Here is a 26,408-nt window from a genome sequence, read left to right as displayed (position 1 = left end):
CCAAAAGACTTAAGCTAGGCCAGGGTCCCATAGCCAGATTTGCCTCTGATCAAAATGTCCATGCAATTGAAAGCACTAACAAGCAGAAACGGAATCACATCAAGCTACAGCTGCGGCAATGGTGTAGAATAGCATGTTTTTCTCACCCTCTTGAGGAACATCTGTAAATCATTGGTGATGTTCTGAAGCATCTGTTTGAAAAAACACTGTGGATTGGAACTAGAGAGTTCCCTGCAAAGTTCTGCAGTTTTATTTGCAGTCACTGTCACCGCCCTGTGTTGCCGTTCTCTAGCTGTGATGCCATGAGCTGCTAACACACTACACAGGGACTGTCCAGGCTCCTTTTATTTCACGTGAAGGCTGCTTTGTACATCCACCAGCTTTAACCAGGTTTGTGTTTGAGCTACCGGTTGATGCCTGACTTGAGATCTGCCATTAGCATCAGCCTGTGTACGGCCTGTTCAGATCGGGTTGGTGAGATGTAAAACATGATATTGGCTCAACACTCTGCTTGGACATACACAAAGCACACCTGGCTGCGATGGAAAATGCAACTTATACCACTGTTGGTGAAGGGCATTCATCTCTTTCCCTCCTGGGAAGTTGGCCAACGTTGCTGCGAGGCCACTCTGTCCTCTCTGGAAGGTCATGGTGACCGGGAGAAGACCCTGATGACTGGAGAAAGATGCCTGCCTTCAGAAAAAAGGCAGAAAGGAGAGTTTGAGGAAGGAGCAGCTGGTCAGCCCCACCCCAGTGCCTGGGAAAACTATGAAGCAAGTCCTGAGGGACTCTGTTCCCATGTCATGGAAAACAGGAGAGTGGCCAGGAACAGTCAGCATGTGTTCTCCAAGCACAAGATGTGCAGGAACAGCCCCCTGATCTTATAGTGGAGCAAGCGACCCATCTGCAGGGGAGAGGAGGTAGTGGATGTAGCTCTCCTCAGCTTCAGCAAGGCTTTCATCACAGTCCCATCTCCCATAGCTTCCTTGTAGCCACACCAAGGCGGTATGGGCTGCACTGGGGGACTACAAGGTGAGTAAGGAACCAGCTGGATGCTTGGGCTCCAGAGGAAGTTGTCAGAACTCATCAGCAGCCACTTATGAGCAGTGGGACCAGAACTAATTTATGCTGCCATCACCAACAACCTGCACAACGGTAGATAACACATGTTCAGCAAGTCCACAGACGGTATCAAACTGGGAGGAGGTAATCTCCACGGAGGGAGATTTCCTGAGCTGCTCTTCTGAAGGACCTGGATAGGCTGGAGAAATGAGACAGTTAGGACCTCCATCACAGATTTGCAGAACAGCCCTTGTAGCCTTTCTCTGCCTACTACCAATGCAGCAGCTGCTCTTCCAGAAACTACGGGGAGAAAACATTTTTTAGCTGGTTTATTCCTAAACACTTAACAAGAGCCGCAGCAGCAAAACGTGCCATTTGCGAGTCAGGAGCTGAATGCCTCTCAGGACACCAAAGCCATGACCGGCCCCAGGGCAGCGTGAGGGCAGGAAGGTGAGTGCCTAGGGCTGAGGCAACTCTTGGTCTCATCGCCTTGGTATGGGCTTTATGAAAGGATCATGAAAGCTGCTAGTGGCCACAGTTTAGCTGGAATTTGGCCTGGAGTGAAGTCGACAAGAAAGAAGAAAAAGAAGAAGAAAAAAAAAAAAACCCACTGACATCAAAGCCTTCTTTTCAGGGTCAATTTACACCTTCCCGTTGTCCGTATGCTGGGTCAATCTAGCAGCTGGCTGCTGCACAGGGAGGGGCTGCTCACCTCTGGCACCCCTGCCTGTCCTGCCCCAGCCCTGCTGTTGGCTGCTCACCGAGTCCGGCCATGGGCAGCAAAAGCAGGAGCTGAGGGAAGGAGCATGATGAGACCCTTTCCAAAGCACTGAGCTGCCAGATTCGCTCGGTCACCTCCTGTCACCTCCTGCCAAAGGGCTGGGAGGAGAAGGGACCTGATGGAGCTGCCTCACAGCAAAATGCTGTCCTGCCACTGAGAGGGCATAAGACCCAACTTCCCTAACCCAGATGCCCAGCATGGTGGGACTAATGATCGACCACTTATTCTTACTTAAAGTAAGGCAGCAACGCATGCAGCTCAGGTCATCTTTCTTCTTGGTGCTCCACAACCCGTAAGACTGCTTTCCTACCACTTCAGAGTAGCCGCTGCAAAGCAGTCCTTCAAAAGTTTCCTGGCACGGCCTCCAAGTCACTCATCATCGATTATTTCTAGTTGCACCGTGCGGTCCATCATGTCTCAAGGCCACGGGACAAAAGCCAGGAGTCCCACGGAGCGGCCGCTGCTCGGTGCCTTGGGTGTCTTCCCCGCTGATACACAGCAGAGATTGGCAACTGATCTATATATAGTACAGCACCGCAGCCCAGACACAATGGCAGCATTCAGCGTGCATACATGATGATGTCAGCAATGGATGTTTAATTGCATCATGGGAAGTGAGGGGAGAAAAGAATTGGAAGAAAAAAAAGAAAGGGGGCCCCTCGCCCCTCCACTTTACATAATTTCCTTCGCCGCCAGATGGGAACGCATGGGAATGCCGCCCCACATCTCAGCAGCTCCCTCCCCTAAGCCTGGCACAGCCACATCTGTTTCCCCGATTTCCTACGCTTCTGATCTTCTTCACCTGCCCTGCACCCCACCATCTTGGGAGAGCTTCCTGAGATGCTGCGGCCGCATTTGATTTGGCTTCCTGAGCCTTGCTCCCTCCTTCCTTGTTTTTCTTTCTCCGCTTGTGGCAGCATCCAGGGGCTGGCAGCTCTGAAGGGCTGAGGAAGGGAAGGGTCTGCACTGCAGGGACCACGCGGGCTGCTTTTATTTCAGCAAATGAGCATCTGTAGCACAAGGCAGTGGCTCACAGAAGGGGCAGCTCCCATTCGAGACCTGCAGCACTAGTTGAATCCTTGTGCGTAGAGGGGCTGTACACACTGAAGCCAACACTGCCTGCTGACAGCACGTGCAACCTACAGACTAGCACAGTGCTTAGTTTCCAGCTAAGGGCACTGCAATGGCACCTCTGCTTTTCTCTCTCAGTTCACACCTCTGCAGTGTCAGTGCCACACGGACCACACATAGCACAGTCACTTGAGGCCACGTTCTGCTTTCGGGGGGTCGTGGCCATCCAATGCTCCTGGAGCAGCACCCGCGTCCTCACAGGAGCAGTGGACCCCAGAGAACAGGGAGAAGATGGGTAGCAGCAGGCTGCAGCCGGCCTGCATCACGGGACACGCACCTCCCTCGCTGGGGGCTGCTACCGAGGAGCCGCAGTGCCGGCAGCCGGCTCGGGGAACAGCTGCCTGCTCCCCGCGTTTACACAGCTGCGTGGAAGCATTAGCAGCTGACAGGTCCTCTCCCTGCAGCAGCCGTGTGTGCTGCCTCACGTGGCTGAACGTGAGGAAATGGATCTGTGGACGTGGAGGGGAGCACGGGCAGGGCTGCCTCATGGGCCATGGTTGGGTTGCCTGCAGGGGCAGGATGACAGGAGCTGGACTCAACAGTCCGTACGGGTGCCTTCCAACTTGAGATATTCTGTGATTCTATGATTCTAAGATCCTATTAGCCTGTAGAGCTGGCACCTACTGTCTACCTCCAGCTGCAAACAAACTTGCCTTTCTTGACCTGCAGAGCATGTTCACAAGACATGTATCCTCTGCTAAGCTTTCCTAAAGGGATTTGGTGGGATATCACTCTGAGGATGAGTTGGAGTGCCTTTTTCATGCCACTCCAGCAATCCATTTTCACATGTCCAACACCCAGTCCTTTCCAGACCTGGATTCAGAGCTTTCCTCATGGCAAGCATCCCCTTTGGAAGCCATTACGAGATGAGGTGAGAAGAGCAGACATTGTCATTTTCTGGCCCCCAGCCCATCCTGGAGGACAACAGCTGTGGGTTGTGCCATCAGCATTAGCGACTTCAGACACTGCAGGTACTTGGTCCAAGAAGGGATCCGATGGGGCAGATGGGGAATGCAGGGAGAGTCAAGAGGTCTGGAAGAGAAAACTCATTTCTGAGGTAGAGTTATTGGGAGATAAAGGTGCTAAAAGTCCTTATGAGGTAAATCCCACTTAGTGAGTGCAAATACCTGATTTCCAGCCAGAATTTCTGTAAGGAGGAAGGAATGAATCAGAAAGCACAGAAAAGAAATGCTCTCATGCAAAGTTACGTACTCACCAGCAGGATCTAGAGGTTCGACTTGCACAGGTGTATAGGGGGAGGCCATCTCTGTTCCCTTCTGGATCCCACCAGACCCCCATGAGCACATCTTTAAACTCAAGGTGACCCCACTGGAGGGGAGATGGATGGGCAGAAGAGGGGCTTTGAATTAATGTGTTACTTGAGCCAGCTCCCCTGATTTATACCATAGGGAAAAGACTCAGCACTGCTTTGCTCCCCAAACCTCCTTGAGACCCAGCATAGCGTGCAGGAAGCTCAGCAACACACGCAGAAAGCTGAACTCAACTACTGTACTTACTAATGGATCCAATGACAGATATATGGCTGAGCCAGAGTCAGTGTGCAAGAGCAGGCATGGCAAATGTGGAATCTGAGGCAAATTTAGCAGTTTGTGTTCTCGGGGGGGAAAAATAAGGAAAGGGGGGAAAAGCACAAATCAGTGCTAAAGTGGCTGGACTAATGTGGCACAGTTGTCTGTGGAGTGCAGTCGTGGTGAGAGCCAAAAAAAAGAGATGGATATTCCTCAGGGTGTAATGAATAAGTCACTAACAATGAGTTAAGGAACAACAGCAAAACCTTCCTCTTCCATTTATTTGGGACTATTTGACAAATGAGAAATCCCCCAAGATGAAGGCAGCATAAAAGTCTTGCTGAAGCTTTCACCGTGGTGAGATCTGGAGAGATGTTCTGCGGATCCTTACGTGCAGAGCAGCCACAGTGCCAAGAGGAGCTGACTGCCATTCGTTCACCATTACGTGTGCATGCTGAGGGATGCACACCAGCTCCTCAGCCTCATCGGCTCTCAACTACACTGAGCTTCGAGCTCACACACTGCTGTTGTGCTCAGCACAGAGGAGGAAAGCTGTCCGGCTGCTGGGCCACTGCACGCAGGTGGTGCAGGGGAGAGCTCCTTGTGTGAATGTTTGCCTTTAAAACTACAGTAAAATAACCCCAAACCTACAATCACTGTACCTGGTTCTACTTAACAAAGCTTTTAACCTCCAGACCCCGGACTTTTCCAGCTGTACTGCTGTTGGCAGAACACCTCTCCGTTCGTCCCGTTGTGCTGCTGGCAGAAAGCAGGTGCTTTCCTTCAAGCAAACAAAGTTTCTGAGTACAGGAGGCGGAAAGCACAACCCAACCCCTGCAGCAGATGCCAGGGAGCCGTTCAGGGGCAGCCCTGCACCCCAGCATCCTACTTTCCTCTGCAATAGGAGAAACAAAAATGTATTTCCAATGCAGAGTTCAGCTGCAGTGGCTGGGGAGTTGGTCAAATGTTGCCAAGTAGAGATGTTCCACTTAGGTGGCAATTGGCCCAAACCTTCAGAGCTATCCCGAGGTGAGGTGGGTGTCTCTGGAGATCTGCCTGAGCCCAGATCTTCACGTGGTTGGAATGCTCTAATATCTTAATGCAGATGCGATGTGGTCGTGGCACAGCTGTGGTTTCGATGCAGTGGAAGCGATGGGCTCGCCCTGTGAACGTGCCACGTCGTCTGAAATTGAGATCGGCAGCGGTGTGTGAGACGGGACAAAGGAAGGACAAGAGAAATGGGCGTGAAAAAATTGGGAGATGGGAATAAATGCGAGAATACTCCACATAGCGACACAAAGGAGAAGGCACAAAGTGCCGAGAAGCGCCTCAGCCACCCACGGAAGCAGCGAGATGTCATTTATATGGCACAGAGGAACGATGGTTGCTAACCAGGATAGCCATTGTTCTTTTGTTTCTGGAAACAAAAAGTGTACGTGTGCAGCACGAGCTTCCCAGGGAAACATCACCCAAACAAGTTCTCACCCTGCTGTCTGCGAGGAACCCGTGGTCTCACACCTCATCCATCGCCCTCGTGCTGCTACTGGCCCACATGCCGTTGGATTAGAAAATGAGTGGGGTACATTGGAGCCTGGCTCTGCCTGCGTAGACCTGAGGGGCTGACGGCTGGAGGGAACGGATTGAGCAGCACCGAGTCACTGCACCGAGCAGAACAGTGCTCGGCGCTGCACTGAGTGCTCTGGCAGCCGCCGGTGCAGAACTGAGTGCAGGGCTGGTGCGTCCTGCCAGCTTCTTTCTGGGGGTCTTCATAAGGAAAACAGAAATCCCCTCATAATCAGCAGAAACCTCAGAATGCTGCATTCCCTCTGGGGGGGTGGAGGACAGAGAAGGACAGAGGCACTTAGCAAGATGGAGGTGCTACAACCTGAGGATGACAGTCAGGGAATACGGACCCACAGGAGTGACAGTGTCATTGTGCTTGGAGATGTGCATCTGGGAGCTTCTGCCGGGTTTCAGTACTTCTGAACGCAGAAGGTGAGGGTTCCAACCAAGGGGGGCGCACAGAAAGCATTCTCTGGGAACTAAAGCAGCCTAACCAGGTGCCTGCTGGCCTTGGAGCTGCCACTCCACACCACTGACTGTGTCCTCCGGAGAAAGACATCTCCCAGACACCATAGTCCTCTGCCACGGCCATGGTGCAGATCTGAGAAGGGGCTCAATGGCTCTTTACCCTCTGCAAGTCAGAGCCGTGGTGGGCTTCACCTGCAACCCCTGATGTGAACACACAGATGTATATACAGAGAACACAGCCCACGAGCCCAATCCTTTAGCACTACATCACACCCATTCCCAGTTGCACGCACTGCTGAGGGCTGTGACAACCGTTTGTGCTGGTTTACAACTCCACACGCATGGGCCACCCCGTGCGCCTCTCCGGGGATGCCTCCACGCTGTGCCACGAGGATGCTGTGCCAGACATCTGTGCTTGGGGACGCCGGCAGCACAGATCCTCGCTGCTGCCTTCCGTACCTGCCAGCAAGGGACAAAAGATGTTTTATTTTTGAGCGGACGGTTTCAGCGAGCAGCCAGATATTTGCGTGCCCGAGGCCTGACCGGAGCAGCAGTACCACTCGGCGCGTTCTAACAGCGCGGTTTCCTTTTCCCTATTTCTTCTCACCCATCACCATCACTCCATCACCATCAGTCCGCACGCGTTCGTTGCGAGCGCCTTTTGCTTCCCCCCGACCCACCGGCCCCGCTCCCCGCCCCCCTCCCGCCGCCCCCGGCCCGCACCCCGCACGCTCGGGGCGCCGCAGCTCTCCGGGCGCTTGCAGCGTTCCCCGCAGGCGCTCGCCGCCCCGAGAGCGGCGGTTCGAAGGGACGGAGGCGAATCGCTGCCGATTCCGCCGCGTCGGAGGAAGGGCAGCGCCCGCCCCCGGCCCGACGCTTTCAAAGAGCGGCCCCAGCGCCGCATCTCCGAGCGAAACGGGGGAGAGCGCGGCTCGAAGCGCGTGCGGAGGGGGGGTCCCCGGCGCCTCAGCCCCGCGCGGCGGAGGGCGGATGGGGGCAGGTCGAGCGGGAGGAGGGCGAATGTTTCCTGCCGCCGCCCCCCGGCCGCCCCCCGGGGCCGGGCGGAAGTCAGCCCGCGCCGTCGGAGCTTAAAAGGCTCCCGCACGCCGCGCCGCCCCAGTGCCGCGGCCGCAGCCGAGGCGGGCCCAGCGCTGCCCCGCGCCCCCCGCAGCCCGGGCCGGGCGGCACGGCCCGCACCGCCCCGCAGCGCCCCGCCGCGATGGCTCTGCCCGGATCCCGCGCCGCCCGGGACGCCGCCGCCGCCGCATCGGTGAGTGATGGCCGCAATTCGGCCGGGCCGGGCGGTGGGCTGAGGGCTGCTGGGGGGCAGGGCGGCGTGGGGGTCGCCGCGTCGCTCCCCTCCTCCATCCCCCTCTTCGGGTTTTCTGATAATTTTGTTTTCTCAATAAAACACCACGCGAAGAGGCGCGATGACAAAGGAAATGTGATCCCGGGCGCTGCAGGGGCTCGGAGCGAGGGAGAACCGGAGAGGAGGAGGAGGAGGGGGCGAGCGAGGCGCTCTCGGATAGCATTGCACAGCGGCTTCAATTTGTGCGAGCGAATATAATCCACCCTCCATGAATAATGCAGGGCGGCCGGCGGGGATCTGCCGCCGTTCCTCTGTGCCGGGCACCGCGTGCGGGCAGCCCCGCTCGCCGGGAGGGAAGGAGCGTCCAGGGCTCCGACCCCGGAGCCGCCCCCCTCCCCCCCCCCCCCCCGCGTCCCGCCCGCGTGGGTCTCCGCCGGGGTTGTGGGCGCCGCCTCCAGCCCCAGTCATGCGGCGGCGGTGCGGAGCGGGCGTCGGGGGCGGGGGGGGGGCCGGGGAGTTTCGGTGGTTCGGTGCCTCTCCTAGAGTCGCTCCGCGCCGCGAAAGCGGAGGGGGGGGGAACTGAAACGAAATTTCCCCTTTCCCCCCGCCAAGCACAGGTTTAAAGGAAAAGAGGACGCCACGCAACGCCCCGCGAAGAGAGAGCGCAACGAGAGGTAGAGCCCCGCCGCCGCCTCCGCCTCCGCCCGGCTCAGAGCGACCCGCGCAGCCCGGCACGGACGGAGCCGCTCCCCGCGCCGGGGGGCCCCGGGCCGCCGGGCCCATGCGCCGGGCGCCGGGAGGAGGACGAGCGCCCGCAGCACGTCGTGAGCCCGCGGCCCCGAGGGGGAGATGAGAGCGCGGCGCTCGGGACGGAGCGCTCCGGGCACCGGCACCGTTCGTCTCACGCCGCGGGGAGCGGGCGCCGGGCGCTGAGCGCCGTGACACCGAAGCGCGGCCGGGCCGGGCGGCGGCCCCGGCTCCCGCAGCGCCGGATCGATGACGCCGCGTGCGCGGAGCCGGCCCCGCGCTCCCGCCGGGCGGAGCGCCTGAGCGATGCCCGCGAGCCGGCGCTGAGCCCCCCCCGCCCCGCTCTGAGCGCCGCTCTCCCCGCGCCGCTGCCCGCCCGGGCGGGGCCGCGCCGCCCTCTCCCCCCCCGCCGCCAATGGCTTCGTTCCCGGAGGCCGACTTCCAGGTGTGCCCGCTGTGCAAGGAGATGTGCGGCTCGCCCGCCCCGCTCTCCTCCAACTCGTCCACCTCGTCGTCCTCGTCGCAGACCTCGGGCTCCTCGGGGGGCGGCGGCTCGTCGTGCGGGGGCGCGGCGCGGCGGCTGCACGTCCTGCCCTGCCTGCACGCCTTCTGCCGCCAGTGCCTGGAGGCGCAGCGGCACCCCGCCGCGGGGGACGCGCTCAAGCTGCGCTGCCCCATCTGCGACCAGAAGGTGGTGATCTCGGAGCCCTCGGGCATGGACGCGCTGCCCTCCTCCAACTTCCTCCTCAGCAACCTGCTGGACGTCGTGGTGGTGGCGGCCGCCGCCGACGAGCAGAAGAACGGCCGCGCCGCCGGCTCCGGGCCCGCCGCCGGCTCCGGCGCGGGGGGCGGCGGGGCCAACAACCGCCACCACGGCCGCCCGCCGCCGCACCGCGCCGCCGCCGCCGCCGCCTCCTCGCCCGCCGCCGGCTCCGCCGCGCCCTCCGCCTCCTCGTCCTCCTCCTCGGGCGGCGGCGGCCCGGCGGCGCTGCTGCTGCGGCGGCCGCACAGCCGGCAGGGCGAGCCGCGCTGCAGCTCCTGCGACGAGGGCAACGCCGCCAGCTCGCGCTGCCTGGACTGCCAGGAGCACCTGTGCGACAACTGCGTGCGGGCGCACCAGCGCGTCCGCCTCACCAAGGACCACTTCATCGAGCGCTTCGCCGCCGGCCCCGCCGCCGCCTCCGCCGGCCCCGCCGCGCCGCTCGCCCTCAGCCCGCCCTACCCCGCCTCGCCCTACAACATCCTCTCCGTCTTCCCCGAGCGGGCCAGCTACTGCCAGCACCACGACGACGAGGTGAGCGAGCGCCGCCCGCCCCGCGCTGCGCCCCTTTCCCGCCCCCGTCGCCCTCCGCGGGGCCCCACGGGGCGGGAGGGAGCGCGGCCGCTTTCGTGCGGAGCGGGGAAGGGAAGGCTGTGGGCCGTCAGCGGGGTCCGCTGTGTAGGGTGCCGCGCGTACGGCGCGCCCGAGGGGGAAAACGGGGCGATGGGGCGGGAGGATAGCTGCGCGAGGAGGGAAACGGCCGTTCTGGGAGCCAGAAGAGTGTTAAAAGCGCTGGCCAGCGTCGGGTAGCTGCCCCGTGGCACGGAGGAGAGCTGCGCTGGCCACGCGCGTGTGCGGCCGGCGTTGCGGTGGCCGTGCTGGGGAGTTCTCCTCCGCGTGGTCCCGAGCGCCGGGTCGCCGAAGGGGCGGCCGCTGCTGCGCCGCGCGGTGCGAGTGTTGCGAGTTCGGTTGGGACGTGGCTTCTCGCTGTGGTAATTTGAGACTTGGTTTTCCTCGGAAAGTGGGAAATGGCTGTGCGCTGTACCCCCCGTCTGCTCTGGAGGTCCAACCAGGGCACGTTGCTGGAACTTTCCGGCACCTTTAGCGCTAAAAGCAGTTTCCTCTCGGCAGAGAACGGGGTTGGACGGCCGCTCACAAACGCACGCGGTTATCTGACCTGCGGAAACGTGGGGATGCGCTTGGTTTGTGCGGGCACTGCCCGGCTCCTCCAGGGCTGCGCTACCTCGAACTTTCTGGAAAGCTCGGGAGGAGCTTTTCCTCATGTCTTAAAGAGTTGCCAGTGGCCAAGGAGAGAAAGTACGAGCTCAGCAGATGTTGAGTATTCCCCACTGCTCGTGAAAAGGAGGAGCTGGGCCATGAGCCCCAAGGTGTTCTGTTGTAGACTTGTGGAAAGCTGAAAAACCAGAGAGAAGATAGAGGTTCCCATCTGATGTAAACTCTACCTACAGCTTCTCTAGAAGTGAAGGCTTCTAAAGGAGGCTCTAGACTTCTAAAGAAAAAAGCTTGCTTATTTTTGTGACCAAGGCTTTCTATGATCGAAAACGTGCTTGGAGAAAAAGGGTACGTGTCTCTTGGGGTCGGTGTCTCTTGGGGTTGGTCTCGGGTGTCCTGGTGTCCTGTAGACCGAGAAATTGTTTGAAAGCAAGTGAGCGCTTTCAAGCTTTCAGCCCCTGTTGAGAAAAGCTTTTATCTGCAAATTAATGATCTACTGCCGTTCTTGATTGGTGAGTTTTGGTGGTTCCTTAATGCGGGTGCGCCTGATTAGTGTTTGCAAGTATTTATTATTAACTCGAGGGGAAACATTTGGGTGAGACTGTGACTGTGGAGAACAGTCTATGCTGTAAATCTTACTCGCTTTTGCTAAAAATGTGGGAAAAGATGTACAATTTTTGAGAAAGGATGGCTGCAGAACACTGAGGGTTATTGCTTGTTTAATTCTAAGAATGCTATTTACAGCCTCATAAAAGGCATGATAATAGAAAGGCAGCCTTCCAGGAGAGTACTTAAGTGATACCCTAAACGCACTATTAGACAGCCAAACAAAGTGAAGTCTTACCTAAAATGCACGGCTGAAATGGCAGCTTGGAACTTGAAGTCCTTGTAGTTACTAATTGTGGCTCACAGTATGCAAGTGGACAAGCTGGTGACTGCATAGGATGTTTCCTCACAGTTCTGTGTCCCGCAGGTAAGTTCAGACACAGGCAATGTCATGAGTAAGCTTATGGAGCAGTAGCTCTCAGCTGTGGAGCTCTGCTTCCGTAGGATGCATCCTCCTCATCCTACGTGAGATAAGTTGCAAAGAGGTTGACCTTGATTCTGCCGTTTCTCTGGGCCAAAGCAGCTGGTTCCCTTATCTTCCTCCTCTCAGCATGACCTTCCAACATCACCATTGCTTCCCACCTTTTGGTTCTAGTTTTGTCTGGTCTTTTTCCAAGTTCTATCTAGTTCCCATGCCTTTCCTCCTACCACATCCCCATTTTGGGATGCCCGCAAGTGAAATAGGGAGAAAAGCAGCACTGTGGATGGCTGCTTGCTGGGTGTTCTGAGTCTCAGAGCTAGAGAGCTGATGGGCATTTGCACAACAAGATCAACACAGTCGTTCATCCTTTCAGTGTACAAACGTGAGCATTTCGGCTCTTTAGTGGGATATCAGGAGCGATCTCTGACTTGGTTCTGCTCTCATTTGAGCTCTAGAAGTGCCTGCAGTCACTGGCAGCTTGGTAGGCTGACTTACTGTAACAGTAGCATTAAAGAAAATGAAATTCTAGGTACTGGTGTCAGGGTGGATAGTGCTTGCAAATACTACAGTGATGCACGAAAGGGAAGGAAGTAAACTATCTCCCTGCAAAAAAGCAAAAGCCAATCTTTTCTATCGTTGTCATAAAGTCGCTCTTGAAACCCAGTCCAGTTGGTTAATGTGTGGAACCTCCCTGCCTGGTATAACATGTTTTTAGGGCAGCATGGAAAAGACCTGATTTCAGTTGGATGTTACAAAGCATTCTACAAAGGTAGCAATACTTCTGCAGCAACTCTGGAATCTTCTTCCATGTGACCGTGTTTGGTGTGTGGATGGAATTCTCAGTGTTGTGGTCATGATAGAAGCCAGCAGAACTTCACCCTGAAGAGGATTCTACCTTAGTCTAATCCATAAGTGAATCAAATGTGCTGACTTTTGTCAGGATGTTTGATCGTCTCATATCTTGGAATGAAAGGTCACCTCTTTCTTTTTATAGAGTTGTCGATAAGACTACAAGCCAAGTTAGATGCTCAGAAATGTTGGGATTGCTGCGGAATAGCTGTTTGGGTGGAACTACCTGGATTCAAATGACTTCGCTGTTGCAAAGAGCGGAGAACACAAGTCTCACGTTGAATAACGTGGGGGTTTCCTCGGTATCACCTGGTGACGCAAACAGCGGTGGTTGGCCAAAACATTTCAATTGCAGACTTCTAACGCTTGGGAGGGAGAGTGCAGAGCTGCCAGATCCAGTCAACTTAATGGTCTGTGACCCCGCAGTTCTCACATATTACTTTACAAGTTCCAGCTTGGAAGTGGTTTAGAGACCACATGGCAAAACCTTGTAGCACCATAGCTTACCCCCGCTTCAAGAAAGGATTTTGAAATTATTTTTCTCCTTTTCATCGGCCACGCTGTTCTTTCCTCTTGCTTGCATCCGTTACAGCTTTGGTCAGGTTCTTTAATGATCAGCTTAATTCACAAACTCATTAGCGGTTTCTTATCGGATCAGTGATTTGAAATAGTTTCATGGGGATATCGCTGCACTTGAGCAACGCTGGCTGAAATTAGATAGCTATTTTGAATTCTAGGGTTGCATATATTCCTAATTTGTCTCTTCAGATTACCAGGAAGGATTACATTTACTGCCTTACGGACTATAGAAGAGACAATTTTTGTGTATGGCTGGAGGGAGGAATTCAAACAACTGCCAGTGCAACTCAAAGGTACTAGTCCCGGGTCACTGCATTGACACCTTACCTCCTCTCAGCAGCTCTGGTTGCACAACAGGAGCAAGCTGTCTTAACGTGTCATGGCTGCTCGAAGGAGAGCATCTGTCCTCTTCCCACCGGCCTTGGTTCTGTGCGTTCAGCAGATGACTCCATGAGCCAGTTCAACCAGTCAACGTGGTAAATGAACTCTTCATGTAGCATTAGTGTGCATTTATTTGAATCATGGGAGCCTGGCTAAAAGTGAACTTCTGCAAGGGAAAAGGAGGAAAAGATTCTGGGAAGGAAGAGTAGGTTGGATATGGTTACCTTTTAGCAATGATGGCAAACCACAAATGCTGAGCTTTTTGTATGGTGCTCTCTATGCTGCTCACCTTCACCCACCAGTTGCAGTATGGAATAGTTAACAGTAGTGCAGCTGCTGTGGCTGCTTTAGCTTTATAGGAGAACTTGCACATCAAGGGAATCTAGACAAATACGTAATGCCCAGTGTACAGGGCAGTTGTGCAGGGTTTTTACACAGTGCTGTGCCCTTCATTTATCATTTTTGCCGTGCCTCTTCTCTTCAGATATCAAATGCATGTGCAAACATCCACTCTAAAGACAATATTTTGGGTTTAGTTTCTGACACTTGCTTTTCCTGTTCAGTTTCCATCCCCCCAGAACAGAACATTCTTAAGTTAATCCATTCATATATGGTCTATGTAATGTGGACTTGATAGCTTCCGAATGATGAAGGGCTTTAAAAATGTCTTAATTTTCCAGATGTACTTTGTTTGTTTTTAACTTCCATGCAATGTTCAGATACCTGTTACTAAACAGGTCACTTCTTAAATTACCCTGCCTTGCTTTCCTTCGAGTTGCACTTTCCCTCAGCAAGTGTTTAACTCCTGGCTCTTCCCTGTATGAAAAGAGATTATTCTTCCTCTGTTTTGTAAGAGGATGTTAACTTTACTGGGCGTGAAACAGGACTTAAAATACCATTCTGTACAGAATCAACCCTTGTCCTCTTTTCCTCTACTCTGGTATAGCAGATATTCAAATCTCCTCAACATTTAGGGAAAAAAATACAGTGAAGCTTTTCCTGGCAGTAATCTGATATCGTTACACTCCTGGCCTAATTAAATACAACTTCAGACGGTTTCCAGTGAGTAAATTGGAAGGAATAAGAATGCCTTATCTATTTGAGGGGCTTTCACGGACTGTGTGGAGCTTATCATTTCAGCTAATTCTTCAGAGCACGTAAACACAAGAGCATGTAAACATGCCTGCTAGACCACGCTTCCTTAGAGGAAAACTACCTAGTTCCTCTGTTCTAAAGTTAAGAAGGTACCATTCCTCTTTCAATACTGACTTGACCCTGTCTCTTCCTAGTTTTCCTCCCATGCTCCCTTCCTTCCTGCAGAGGTGTTGGTGTCTTTCCATCAGAGAGAGAATCATGTGTTGAGAGCACAGACCTTAGGCTGTATTAACAATGCACTGAATCTGAATCTGATGTTACCAAAGAGAAGAATCCATAGGTTTGTCTTTACCTGTAATCCATTTTCAACAGACCAATTAAAAACATGATCTTGGGTCATAAAAAGTCACAATTATGTATTAAATAACTTGCAGAAATGAATTTACGTTATAATTTTAAGTTTTAATTGAAGTGTAGAAATACTAAATGGGAACAGATTAGCAATGCAGGGATTTTTCTTAATGCTAGTGAATGTATGACCCTGATTCTAAAACCTCAGGGTGTTATGTCCTTGTTCTACATAGTTTTTGTACATGGACTTGCCTGCAGCTCCTCCCGTTGCAGGGCTGTGGGGCTGGGATGGGTATTATCCTCTCACCTAATGAGTTGTTTGTGCATCCCAAACCAACTTCAGAATGCCCAGGAACGGAACAAAGATGTAGTAAAGAATCACTGATACTATCTGACTGTCTTCTAATCTTTACAGTGCAGTACCGTTTGCAGCACTTCTAGCTGTGTTCGTTTTCTTACCCCTCCCATCTTAACAGCAACAATGAGAAAACAACAAAGCATGTGGCTAATATGGCAGTAGCCCGTTTCCTATATATGAGTCCAAGCTACTTCTTTCTTTCTCTCTTCTACCAGCTCCTAACAAAATACCGTTTAGTGGTAGTTCCTATAGCTGATAGTCTCATTCATGTATTACAATTGCTGAGCAGCTTTGAATACTCTAGTTCTTCAGCCCGAGAAGGAGTAAAATGTGGTACCCACAGATGAGGCTTATGAATGTATGTTCTGTGCTGTTCTGCTGGGCTGCATTTTACCTATGCATACAATACTTACACTTGACAAGAATTCATTCATGGTTGCACGTTCGGCAGCAAGGAACGAGAGTTCCACTCCTCTGTTTCACTTGAATGTACAGCATACATTTCTAAATCCTCAGGGGGGTGAGCGGTGGTAGGATGATGTCCTATCCTAGCAGCTTTCCTACTTATGTCGGTGAATTATTATTATTATTTGAAGAGGCTAATTCTTCACATGGGAACTTTAAATGAGAAAGTTCTCATTTGATGGTTCTGCTTACTTAGCACCGGTGCAACAGAATAGCACTAACTTGGAGCAAAAAGGGGCTTATCTTCCAGCAGCAGGTAGGCATCTTGAGGCAGTCTTACATTGCTAGCAGTGGCTGAAAATCACTTTTCAGGGTTGAATATTTAAAGACTGGGGGCTAGTGGGGTATGCGTTCAGTAGTGCAGTGAAAATTGTCTGTGTTAACCAAGGAAATGTGAAAAAATCTTATGTCTGAAATGAACAGAATACAGGCAAAGGCCGCCATCTTCCTGTGACAACCTCAGTCAGTCTTTGTTGTGTCAGTGACTATAATCCTCATTAACTGAGGTGACACAGGTAGCCACCGATGCTGGTCTCCTTGCCAGTGCTTTCCAGGACTGTCAGATAGCAACTGCTGCCCTTGGGTCTTTGGGCTCTGGGAGGAGGAGAGGGGTGAATCCTCTTTAGTGAGCTAAAGGTAATAGCTAAACTGGAATTGCATCATCTTCCCTTTAATGTTGGTTTCCACGCATAAGCAAAATATTCAAAGGCATTTTGTCAGCCTTTGAATAAGCCCCGTCTCTTTCTAGTTGTTTGCAGGTATTCTGTGCTCATCCCTCCCATACATTCTGTGGACAGGCAACGCTATAAATCACCATCCACCGCAGATATTTCCTTTCCCTAGGTAAGGTACTGTCAATGTACGTAACGACCAAATGACAAGCACAGATGGGTTAAAATGCTACCTGGGACTTCTGATTTGGATATGAATCTTCAGTGGGGTTATCAGATGGTAGTTACAGCTTGTTGCTGTTATCTTCCCCTTGTCCGAGGCTGTCTTGGGTTCTGTTTGTATACTTGAGTATTTGCTGCCCAGAGTGGCAGGTGTGTGCCGGAAGACTAGTGTTATGTAGTGCTTTATTATTCTTATTTTGCATGCCATTTGTATTGTCAGTTAAGTGACTTAAATCTTTGTGAGCAAAGCTTGAAAGCCATCTGCACTGTAGATGCCTTTAAGCTTTGTAATCCAACCTAGTGCTGCATCAAGGAACTATAGGATGCTGCAGCTCTCCAGTGGGAAGGCTGGTAGTGTGGGCCGTGAATAGCTAGCCAAAACTAGTTGGTACTGGTCTGTCAACTGACAAGGTTACTATTCCTATTCTTCTGTAACCTTGACTAATGTCACATTGTGTGATTGAGGGGGTAAGGTAAATATCAGGAAGTTTCTAGGGTTCTTCTGTTGCTGTGTCTTTCTGTTGTTCTCTAAAATGCTCTGTGTGCATGTATATGTGGGACAGTGAAGCTGTTACTTTGAGGAAGAACTCTGTTAGGGAACAAAAAGAATCACCTCAAGTCGTCTCTTTTTTCCTTTAAAAAAGGAAAAACGTGCTGGTAAAGGGTTAAATCCCCCCCCCAGCAGTACCCCCGCCCCCACTGCTATATATGGTGTGCCCAAAGGCGCTGGAGATTTAATACATTGAAGTTGGAGCGTGAAGGGGGTCTGCGGGCTGCTAGACAAAGTCACTCAAATTTCAGGAATACTTGATCCATACAAGGATGTTACTTGAGAAAGGCATGACTTCTCTGGAAGAAACCGGTTGCCAAATGAGCCAGCTGAGTGTGTCCCTGAGCACAAAGTTCCTCTGGCTCCATGAGCAAACTGGAAACCCGGTTTTCTTTAATTGATGACTGATAACTAACACGACCAAAGCTGCTCTGAGAACTATCTCCCTGCAGACAACAATGCCTATCTATAGGGATAATGAAAGCTGTGCTTCTCAGTGAAGTGTGAGCAGGCTTTGGAAACCGTTCTGCAGATAACTGAATTCTCTGTTGAGTTACACTGGAATAACTGAATAAAAGACTGAACAAATGGCAGATACATCCCCTGCACACACTTATCACTGTAGAAACAGCTGCAACATGACAAAGGTATCCCAGCACAATGCATTTGATGTTAACTTGTGCTGAAGGGCTTTGGGTGTATGGACAAACATTTTTGTAGACTATTTACTCATTAAAAAACAAACAAACAAAAAAACTTTTTAAAGCAGAGCAAGAGACACCAGACTGTTCTGGAATAGATAGCCTGTTCTCTGAAAGAATTAAACAACAGCAAACCTTTGAGAATTGCATCAAATGAGATATGAAAGAACTGCTAGAGCAGCGAGGTCCCAGTCTTCCTAGTGCTGCTCGTGCTCAACGCAACGGCAACTGGGGATGAATTGTACCTGCTTTGTTTTTCCTCCTCCCTTTGGAGTAGTGAAGTGAATAGGGCTAGCCATTAGCTCAAGATTACAAGTGGTGCTAGGTGACCATGTCCAAAAAGGTAATAGCATGCCCTTCCTTAAAGTCTGCTGCTTTCTCAATTGTAGACAATGCGTATATTGACAATACTGTTTCCTGGTAGCTCTTGCTCTTTTAGCATCACCTGTTTTTCTCAAGGAGTCTGAGCCTCTTAGCAGAACAGAAATAATATCTGACCCGTGAGCTTTCTGTCGCTGAAGCATGACTCCTTTACTTGAATTACACTGTGGCTGTAGGTGGTGGGATGGCTAGTACAGAGGTTAGTGGGCAGTCTGAGCAGGCTGCTCTGAATAGAAGCAGCCTCTGGAGGGTCTTGAGCTGATTTTCTGCACGTCTGGTGTGCTGCTGGAAGGCCACCTGCTCCAAACCTCAAGCCACTCTTGAGATGTGCTTTTGTCAGGGAGAAGCTGCATACAGATTTGATATGCGTGCTGTATATGTTTTAGGCAGTTGTCACTTGTCAAAATAAACATGATTTATCTTCATGTTATCTCATCTTTGTATCTTGTTGAAAAGTAGTTCACTAAGTACCTCTGAATCTGAACTCAAGAAGTAGCAGGTGAGTCAAGCCAGCTTGAGGAAACATACCTGCTCCAGTAAGTTACGTTTGTACAGAGTAGAAAACCTCTCCCCTATGTGGGCTTGAAAGGAGGGCACAGAGCAGCCCCTCATTGGAGGGATTGCTGCAGTCTTAGGCAAAACAAGGTGACCGAATTATTGGGGCTTGGTTGCAAAGTATCTAAGCACTGTAACATGTACGTTGCTCCTTATTTAGGTCTCTTTGACTTTTCTTAGTTAGAAGATAATGGGTTACCACCAAAACATGCCAGCTTAAGAATTATCAGGGTTGCCATCTTGCATTATTGTCATTAAAACAGCTGTTTTTACAAATAATAATTAACAAAGACTTGAGTAGTTGGGTTCACTTAAACTTGTGCTGTCACTGTATATACTCAGGCATGGATCAGATCTAGAGGCTTTTCTTTTACTTGACTGCTTCCATGTCAGTTCTTTCTTTACTTCTCTTACGCCTCTGAGCCAGTGAAGTGAGTTCAAGTAATACATAATTACTGACAAACTTACTGGTGTTCCTGTCTTCGTCTCTTGTCAGCAATGCCAAAAAACCGAGAGTAGAAATGGGAGAACCTTAGCCTTGACTTTGTTTGTACTGGAACATAAATTCCCCTTGAACCATTCTTTCAGTTAGTAGCTTCATTTTGAAATATCAGCCCTTATATACTGTGCAGTGATGGTGTTAAATCTGTCTTCAGAAAGGATCGTGATTTCTTTTGTTGTTAAACAACTTAATAGCTTCATTTTCATTCAGAAAACAATCTGAGTTTAGCATCTCTGTTCTCTAGCTAGCAACCCATCCGTGAAACCTATTCTTAATGTCTGTGCATTCAGCAAAGAAGAGGGCTGCTGAGAAGTTCAAGCTAATGAAGCCACTCGGTAGCATGGAGTTTGGGCAGAAACTGCATTCATCCTGGGGATGAAATGAATTGGTGTTTGGTATGCAGTTGACCAAGAAAAACAGCCAGTTGTCTCACTTGGCGCAGGTATCTCTCTTCATCTGAATCAGTGCTTCGTCTGCTTCAGCCTCTTCCAGTCAGTCTGTACATTCTGTATCTGATCTCGGTATGGCAAAAAGCAGCAGGGTGAGCTGTCTCAAAGCTAGGAACAAGGAAGCAAATTGCCAGGCTGAGTCAACACCGGACAATGAATGTAAGAAAACACCACAGCTGAAAATGTGGTACGAGGGCAGGACAAAAAGTACTAACCAAAGATTCCTTGTCTCCTGTCCACACTTGCTCTCTTCACCTTCTTCCACATATTCCTTTCTCTTCCACAAATCTAGCCACCCAAACACTGAAATGGGATTAAGGGACTCGAGTACTTTAAACAAATTTTTCTTCATTGGTCACAGTTTGCTTTTCATTATAAAGCATTCTTGTGACCTGGTATTTCTTATTCCTAGTTCTGGTCATTGTCTAAACGTGGTACGCACATTCACTTCTATTTAGTGATACACGTTTGTGAATTTGCCTTGATTTTATGTATTATCAGTAGACTGTGAAGTATTTAGGACTATCTGGCTAGCAGAGTAAGATTCTTCTTTTCCTTAAATGAAAGGTAAATTTGATAGTTAATCTAAAAATAGTATATTGAGCCAGTGTCCTGTCAGAATTGCTTTTTGGTCTTCAATGTGGATGGATGTTCCACGAGAAAATAACCGAAAGCTGTGCAATATACAGATACAGAATAGATGGTTCACATGGTGTCCTTTCTAATTAATATGTATCCTAAATGAGCATGGGAAAGCCCCAAAGTGTGTCCTACTCCTTGACGCCTATTTTTCTAGCATGAGTAATGGCAAAAACATGGTCTCAACTGAGTACATCTATTACATGAAATTTTATCTTCTAGAAGAGAGAGCATTTTCATCTGTTTTTACTTTGAAGATTAAATTCCTTTTAGTGCCCTCTAAAGTGTAAATACAAAAGGAAACATTTCTCATAAGCTAGGGGGTAGATTAGAAAAAGGAAGTGTTTTATGTAAAAACAAACACCAAAACAAAGAATTGAGTGTAGTGATACTTCCCAGCTGAGATGACTGTGCTATCCAAATATGCTATCAGCAGGTGAGAGAGATTCAATGAAATGCTATGCTGTGTTGGAAATGTTGTTTACTCTTCCAGGTATTTTCTAGCATAAGAAAGAACAGTTACTGTCCTTCAGAAATTAATGTGCATTTATATATTGCTTACCTTGGAGTGAAAATATGCTGTACTAAAGAGAATATACTTTTTATCATTCAGCTCTGGTTGTCGGTTCTGGGGAAATTCTCAGAGTTTTGACAAATTGGTTTATTCCTTGCTTTGAGGCATTCTACATGATGGCTTACAGTTTTCATAAGGAAATGTTAAGGTGCATATGTGTAAAGAAATAGTATTAAGGGATTCTCGTATTAGAAATACTGGCAATTTTCCAGATTGCTTCTGTGGCACAGACTGGGCTTGATGGACAGCTGTATAGTCCCTTGCCCTCGTAGAGGGGGAAATATCCAAGGTGGCTTCCACAGCTGTAGATCCAGTTACTTGTTCTGGGTGCATGTATCCTAGTGAAGGAGCACGTGCGTCTTGGGTGATATGATGTGAAAAGATATAAAATACTACACGTGTGGTCTAAGGAAGGAAACCTGTCTAACTCGGGCAAACTGCTGCCAGCAGCTTGCTAAGAGTTGAATGGCTGCTGTTGAAACATACTTTCTACTAAATCAGTGAGAGTCAGAATATCATGGTGTGGGTTGTTAGTCTCCATTTAATGTATGTTTCTTTCCGAGCAGGGGATAAATTCTTGCCAAATGTGTATGGCATGGCTTTTTTCCCACTACCAGTAGATATGTCTAAGTGCTTTTGGAAAGAAAAATCTTTATAAATCAAAGTTTAAACAAAACAAAAAGAAGAATCAAAACCAACCAAATGAATTCTCCAAATACTCAGCTCTCATGTGGTCAAAGAAGCCACTTCTTGAAGTGAGCTGAGTTGGTTCATGTTTGATCCCATATGGAGTTACGGAGAGAAACCATTCCTTGAGTGCTTTTGTTAAATAAAGCTGTTGCCATGAATTAAGCAACACTGCCCTGGAATGTTTCTGATCATGGTCGTGCAGAGCTTGTGACCTTTGCACTGAACATGTGAACTGAAACTTCATCTTCCAGTGTTCAATAACCATGTTAAAAATTTAGAGGTGAGGCAGTCTTGGGATTTCCTTAGGCTAGCTTAAATTCTGAGTGAAATTTAAGTACTGATTTACAATCAGTAAATTTATACAGTAAACTTGGTTACTTTTTTGTAACCATGTCAGAAATGAAAAAGTTAAAATCTCAAGTTCTATAAAACTGAGAATCCTTTGTCAAGGTAAAACTGCCTTGACAACCTCTTAATTTAATGGCAGCTACTAAAACTTAAAATATTGCCACCTTGTCTAGGAACATCCAGTTACTGTAAACCTGGATGTTTGCAGTAATATACTACTACTGATACTTAAAAAAAAAAAAAAAAAAAAAAAAAGATTTAAATAGAATAGCCTCTTCAGGCACTATGTCTCATTCTTGGTTAGCTACAGCGGGGAAGAAGAGCAGCTGAGAATCTGCATCTCCTGGGCTCTGTCACAGCTTTAAGTATCTGGACTTCCTACCCTACAAGAAGGCTATCAACCATTCTTTTTTTTTTTTGTTTACCAGATAGAAACACTGTCATCTCTTGGTTGTCTTTGCCCTGACCTTTAAAAATAAACTATTTTCTAGTGTATTGCTCTATTTTGAGATGACTTCTGAGTAGTTGGGTGGCTGTGTTGTCAAAGTCTTAATGTCATACTCTATAGACTTGAGATTTTTGTATGGAAATGTTATTCATTTACTGATCTTACCCTGGAATAAAAGGATGAGGGATTGGAACTGCGTTGTAGCAACTCAACTTTCTGACCTACCTCTGTGTGCATCTCTTAAAAACAGTGGGCTAGGCTGGGCTTGTGTTGTTGCTAAAATTAGATGACCAAATAATTTTGGCAGCAGTACTGGCATTTGAGAGTCATGATATCTAGCAAAAGGAGATTCAGTCTTTATTTTCCCTAAAAAGGAACCGACAAAGTATTTCTCACTGTTCTTGTTTCCAATAAAGAATGTTGATCGATTCTGAGTTGTTCAAAGCTGGAGAAAGAGGGTCATGTTCTAATTATGTTTCTGATAGAGTGGGATTGTCAGGTTGCTCAACATACTGACTTCTGTATTAGCAAATGGAATTTATTTCTTGGTGTGCTACTTAAGCCCTATGATGGGGACAGCGGTGGGTACGTGTTTGCAGCATCTGTTCAGAAGTCACATCTCAAAACCCTCTCCCAAATGTATTCAGTCTTCTTACACTCCCACCCTCATCAAGTGTGTAATTTAGGAGTGGGAGTGGAGCTGTGGCTTTGCTCTGTTGTATCCCTATTGTATGCAGTTAACAAAGATGAGACAGGAATAGTTCCAAGTTCCTGTTCGGTGAAGGAACTTTCAAGTCTACCTTCTGAGGTGGCGGTGTTGGGGTCTCTTGTGGGAGCTCTTCAGCATTATAGAGCAAAACCTCAATAACTGGCCTAAGGGAGAGCAAGGACGAGCCTGGTTTTCTCTTCAGTAGGGAGGGATGGTCTAGGCTGCCAGTCTGTGTTCCAGTGGCTCTTGTTTCATGTCACACAATATTTTATCCAGTTTTTTTAGGTTTTTTTTTTAATCTTGTATCACTACAATGCAAAACAGAAAATAAGCTGGCTACACGCATTGTAGCCATAGCAAATATGGTTTCACTATGCAGGCTGTATGCATTTTTGCAGATTTTAGAGTAAGGAAATAAAAAAGTGTAAAAAAATAATAAATCTTACAAAGCCTTTCCTCACATCTTGTCTTCATGTAAACACTTAACTGTCTTCTTCATGAATCTTAAGGTTTAGGAGAGCTCTGAAATTTCATTCTTAAATGGCAGAAGTTAACCTCCAGTCCCCAGTGTTACTAAAGTATTTGTACTCTTTGATAGTGAAAAGGTATATCGTGCTTAGTTTTGACAGCATATGGAGTAAATGGGCATTATGCAGAACAGTGTTGCCACGTTTTTAATAAAACTGCTCCTTAGTGTGCATTTCCCAGCATCTTTAATATTGCTGAGTTTAGTCATACTATGTAAGCAGTAGTGATTTTTAAATGGAGACTTGTTGAAGAGAGGATTGGCTTAAAAATTAGCTTCCTAACGATGTTTTTTGTAGTGAGAAATTCTTTAGGATAAAATCTTAACTGAATAATTCTAGGTCGTTTTTTGACGAAAAAAAAGACCACAAATCAGGATTGCTTGCAGCTATTATGATGGCTAACAATTCTGAGAAGAACAAAAACCTACCTTAAGATTTTATTCAGTCTTTTCTGACAGAGCTTAAAGAGTTTTTTAACATCTCAAAACATGTTTGACCTCCCCACCCTTAAGCCATTTTGACACTCTTTACCGTTGCATTTCAACAGGAAAGAAAGATCCTTTTTATAGCCAAATGGCTTCCTCTTCTCCCTCTTTTCCCTTCCACCCCCCACTCCTGAGTGCCTTCCAGTGCTCAGGCTTCAGCTGCTGCCTCAGTAGTCCCTGCATCTGTCTTGTTTAGGTGATCCTAAGGAAAAACAGCAAGGAATGTGACCATAGGGTCAATAAGAAGATATGTTCCTTTTCATATTTGAAAGTAAGCCCTGTACTTGCTTCTGCCTGTTTCCCTAAACTGTTTTAAATCAATCTTAGGGCTGGTAAGTATGCCTTCTCTTCCCTCACTCCACAAAATACTCAAACTGCAAAACACTTAACGTAGTCTAATGAGTTAAGTGGGGTGTTCACAGGGCCGTTTCCCCTTCTACCACTTCCAATTTGATGAAATAAGCTCTTTTTATAGGCCCTGTCTTTGAGTCAGCCATTGGGGAAAGCTTCAAAGAGGAGACTGGGATGGAATTCGAAGGCCTGCAGCTCCACAGAGTGTTTGCACTAACAGTAGTGCTTGCACTTGTATTAAAAAGGACAAGATTTGGGGTCCGAATACTGCTTGTTTTGTGGGAATTGTGGTGTAAGAAAGATGGTGAGTGTCAAGAAAAGTCTAAGTGGGGATGATGGAGGACAGCATAGTTGATGTTTTGGGGAGTTCAGGATGAAGGCTGGGGCAATGACAATCTGTGGCTATCAGTAATGGGATTATAATCTGGGGATGTGGGGGCTGTGTTTTCTACAGGTAATTAGCTGAGGCTCAGGGGCGGGGGATAATGTAGCTTGATCATATTCATACAATGTTGCTATAGTTGAAATTTATTTTTCTTAAGACAGCATCTTCTTACATGTAAAATGGAAAACTGTTATATCATGACCCATGTGTTAGCTCTTGGCTCTTCTGAGGGGCAAGCTTTTGGTTAGTGGTCATTGTGGAATGTGAGCAAAGTATTTAAGGTTAGGAAATGCAGCCTAAGTAGCATTGTCACAGACCTGCTGCCTAACAACTTTGGTTCTCTAAATTTTGGGGAAACCACCGCTTATGGTGACCCTTCTGGATTTCATTTCCGTGTTTCCTCTACGAAGTGCTTGAACTTTGGAATCTACTTTTCATGCTTTTGTGTGGGGAGGCAGAGTAAAATGGATGTTTGCACTGAACTCAGCACGTGTGCCGAGCTTCAGATAACAATTACTTGGCTCTTTAACATCCTTGTATTTGGCTTGTTGAACGAGCAGTACAGGGCTGTCCTATGTATTGGCACACTAGGTGCAAAATGTCACCTGGTCAGCTCACAGGTGCTTTACCTTTCATCAGCCATGTGTGGCTCAAAAACAGCTTGTGATTCTGTGCAGTGATGTAACCTAACCTTGCTCTCTCAGGCTTCTTTCTTCAGCTTGCTTTTGTCAACAGAGACTGCCAACACTTGACCAGGATGTATTTAAAGAGGCAACCTCTCTTAACACGTGGTGCAGAATTTGTTGTAAATTAGTAGCTCGGGCCTAAACGTAGAAGAATTGCTTTCAACATGTTCCCATGTGAAAATGTGAGTAGGGAATTAGATTCAGAAACAGGGAATTTAATAAATGAGTCAGTATCCTCTTGGCTTGGAGATAAATTTCACCTTCATTCACTGATTTAACGGGCGGCCTACTATGTGGTTGTCAGCAGTGCAGGGGTCACCAACTGGAGTAGGCTGTGCCTGTGGAACCGGTGGGATTCACATGCTGGGTTCTGTCAGAACCAGGAGAGTGAAAATAGAATAGGGCGGGATAAAAGAGCGTGGATTAAAATGGTGTACACACTACACTGCCTAGCCCTGGCTTTCATTTTCAATTTAGTAAAATCTGAGAGGTTTTTGAGGGTTATTTACCAAGACTGTGGTGCAGGGCCCGGTGTGGCCACAGGCACCCTGCGCTCCTTGCCCCTCAGCTGTGTGCAGCCCCTGCTCCCAGGGTGGGAGGAGGGGCTCAGCACCCGGGGTGCGGGAGGAGTGGGCCCGTGGGGTAAACGTGCCCTGTGCACACAAGTGGCATGTGTTGGCACTAATGACCGCCTGTGTTGGAAAGCACGAGTACCGATCTGCCACTAATCGTTGAAGGCTGAGCTTTGGCCTCCCCAGGCTGCCCCGAAACCCTCAGCTCCTCAAAATGGAGGCTGTTTGCTGATACAAAGGCAATCAGCAATGCTGCCGGAGGGCGTTCCCTCTCC

At 49.1% G+C, this 26,408-nt stretch overlaps 2 protein-coding genes across 4 annotated transcripts in view; one reads left to right on the top strand and one right to left on the bottom strand.

Moving 5' to 3' along the window:
* Positions 1-4,765: 4,765 nt before the first annotated feature.
* LOC121113087 lies at positions 4,766-6,658 on the bottom strand. The gene is made up of 4 exons (XM_040695997.1): positions 6,604-6,658; positions 5,515-5,831; positions 5,166-5,398; positions 4,766-5,074 (listed from the first exon to the last, which is right to left on the bottom strand). Exons 1-4 carry the CDS (start codon positions 6,656-6,658, stop codon positions 4,996-4,998), a joined length of 684 nt encoding a protein of 227 aa, XP_040551931.1. The 3' UTR covers positions 4,766-4,995.
* Positions 6,659-7,652: 994 nt separating this feature from the next.
* The window catches only part of TRIM71 (tripartite motif containing 71), a 55,890-nt gene continuing 37,134 nt past the window's right edge, over positions 7,653-26,408 (top strand). For 2 of the 3 annotated variants that reach the window (XM_046925926.1, XM_046925925.1), the window contains exon 1: positions 8,991-9,884. In XM_046925926.1, the coding sequence (XP_046781882.1) occupies positions 9,006-9,884 (879 nt within the window). In that variant the 5' untranslated portion in view covers positions 8,991-9,005. Of the gene's footprint in view, positions 9,885-26,408 lie in introns of all 3 variants that reach the window. The other variant, NM_001397198.2, reaches the window with a different exon arrangement.

The sequence above is a fragment of the Gallus gallus genome, chromosome 2 (genome assembly GCF_016699485.2).
Source record: "Gallus gallus isolate bGalGal1 chromosome 2, bGalGal1.mat.broiler.GRCg7b, whole genome shotgun sequence".
In the NCBI taxonomy this organism is placed as follows: Eukaryota; Metazoa; Chordata; class Aves; order Galliformes; family Phasianidae; genus Gallus; species Gallus gallus.
The sequence above is the reverse complement of the archived record's forward strand: the minus strand, read 5'-3'. Positions and strand labels throughout refer to the sequence as shown.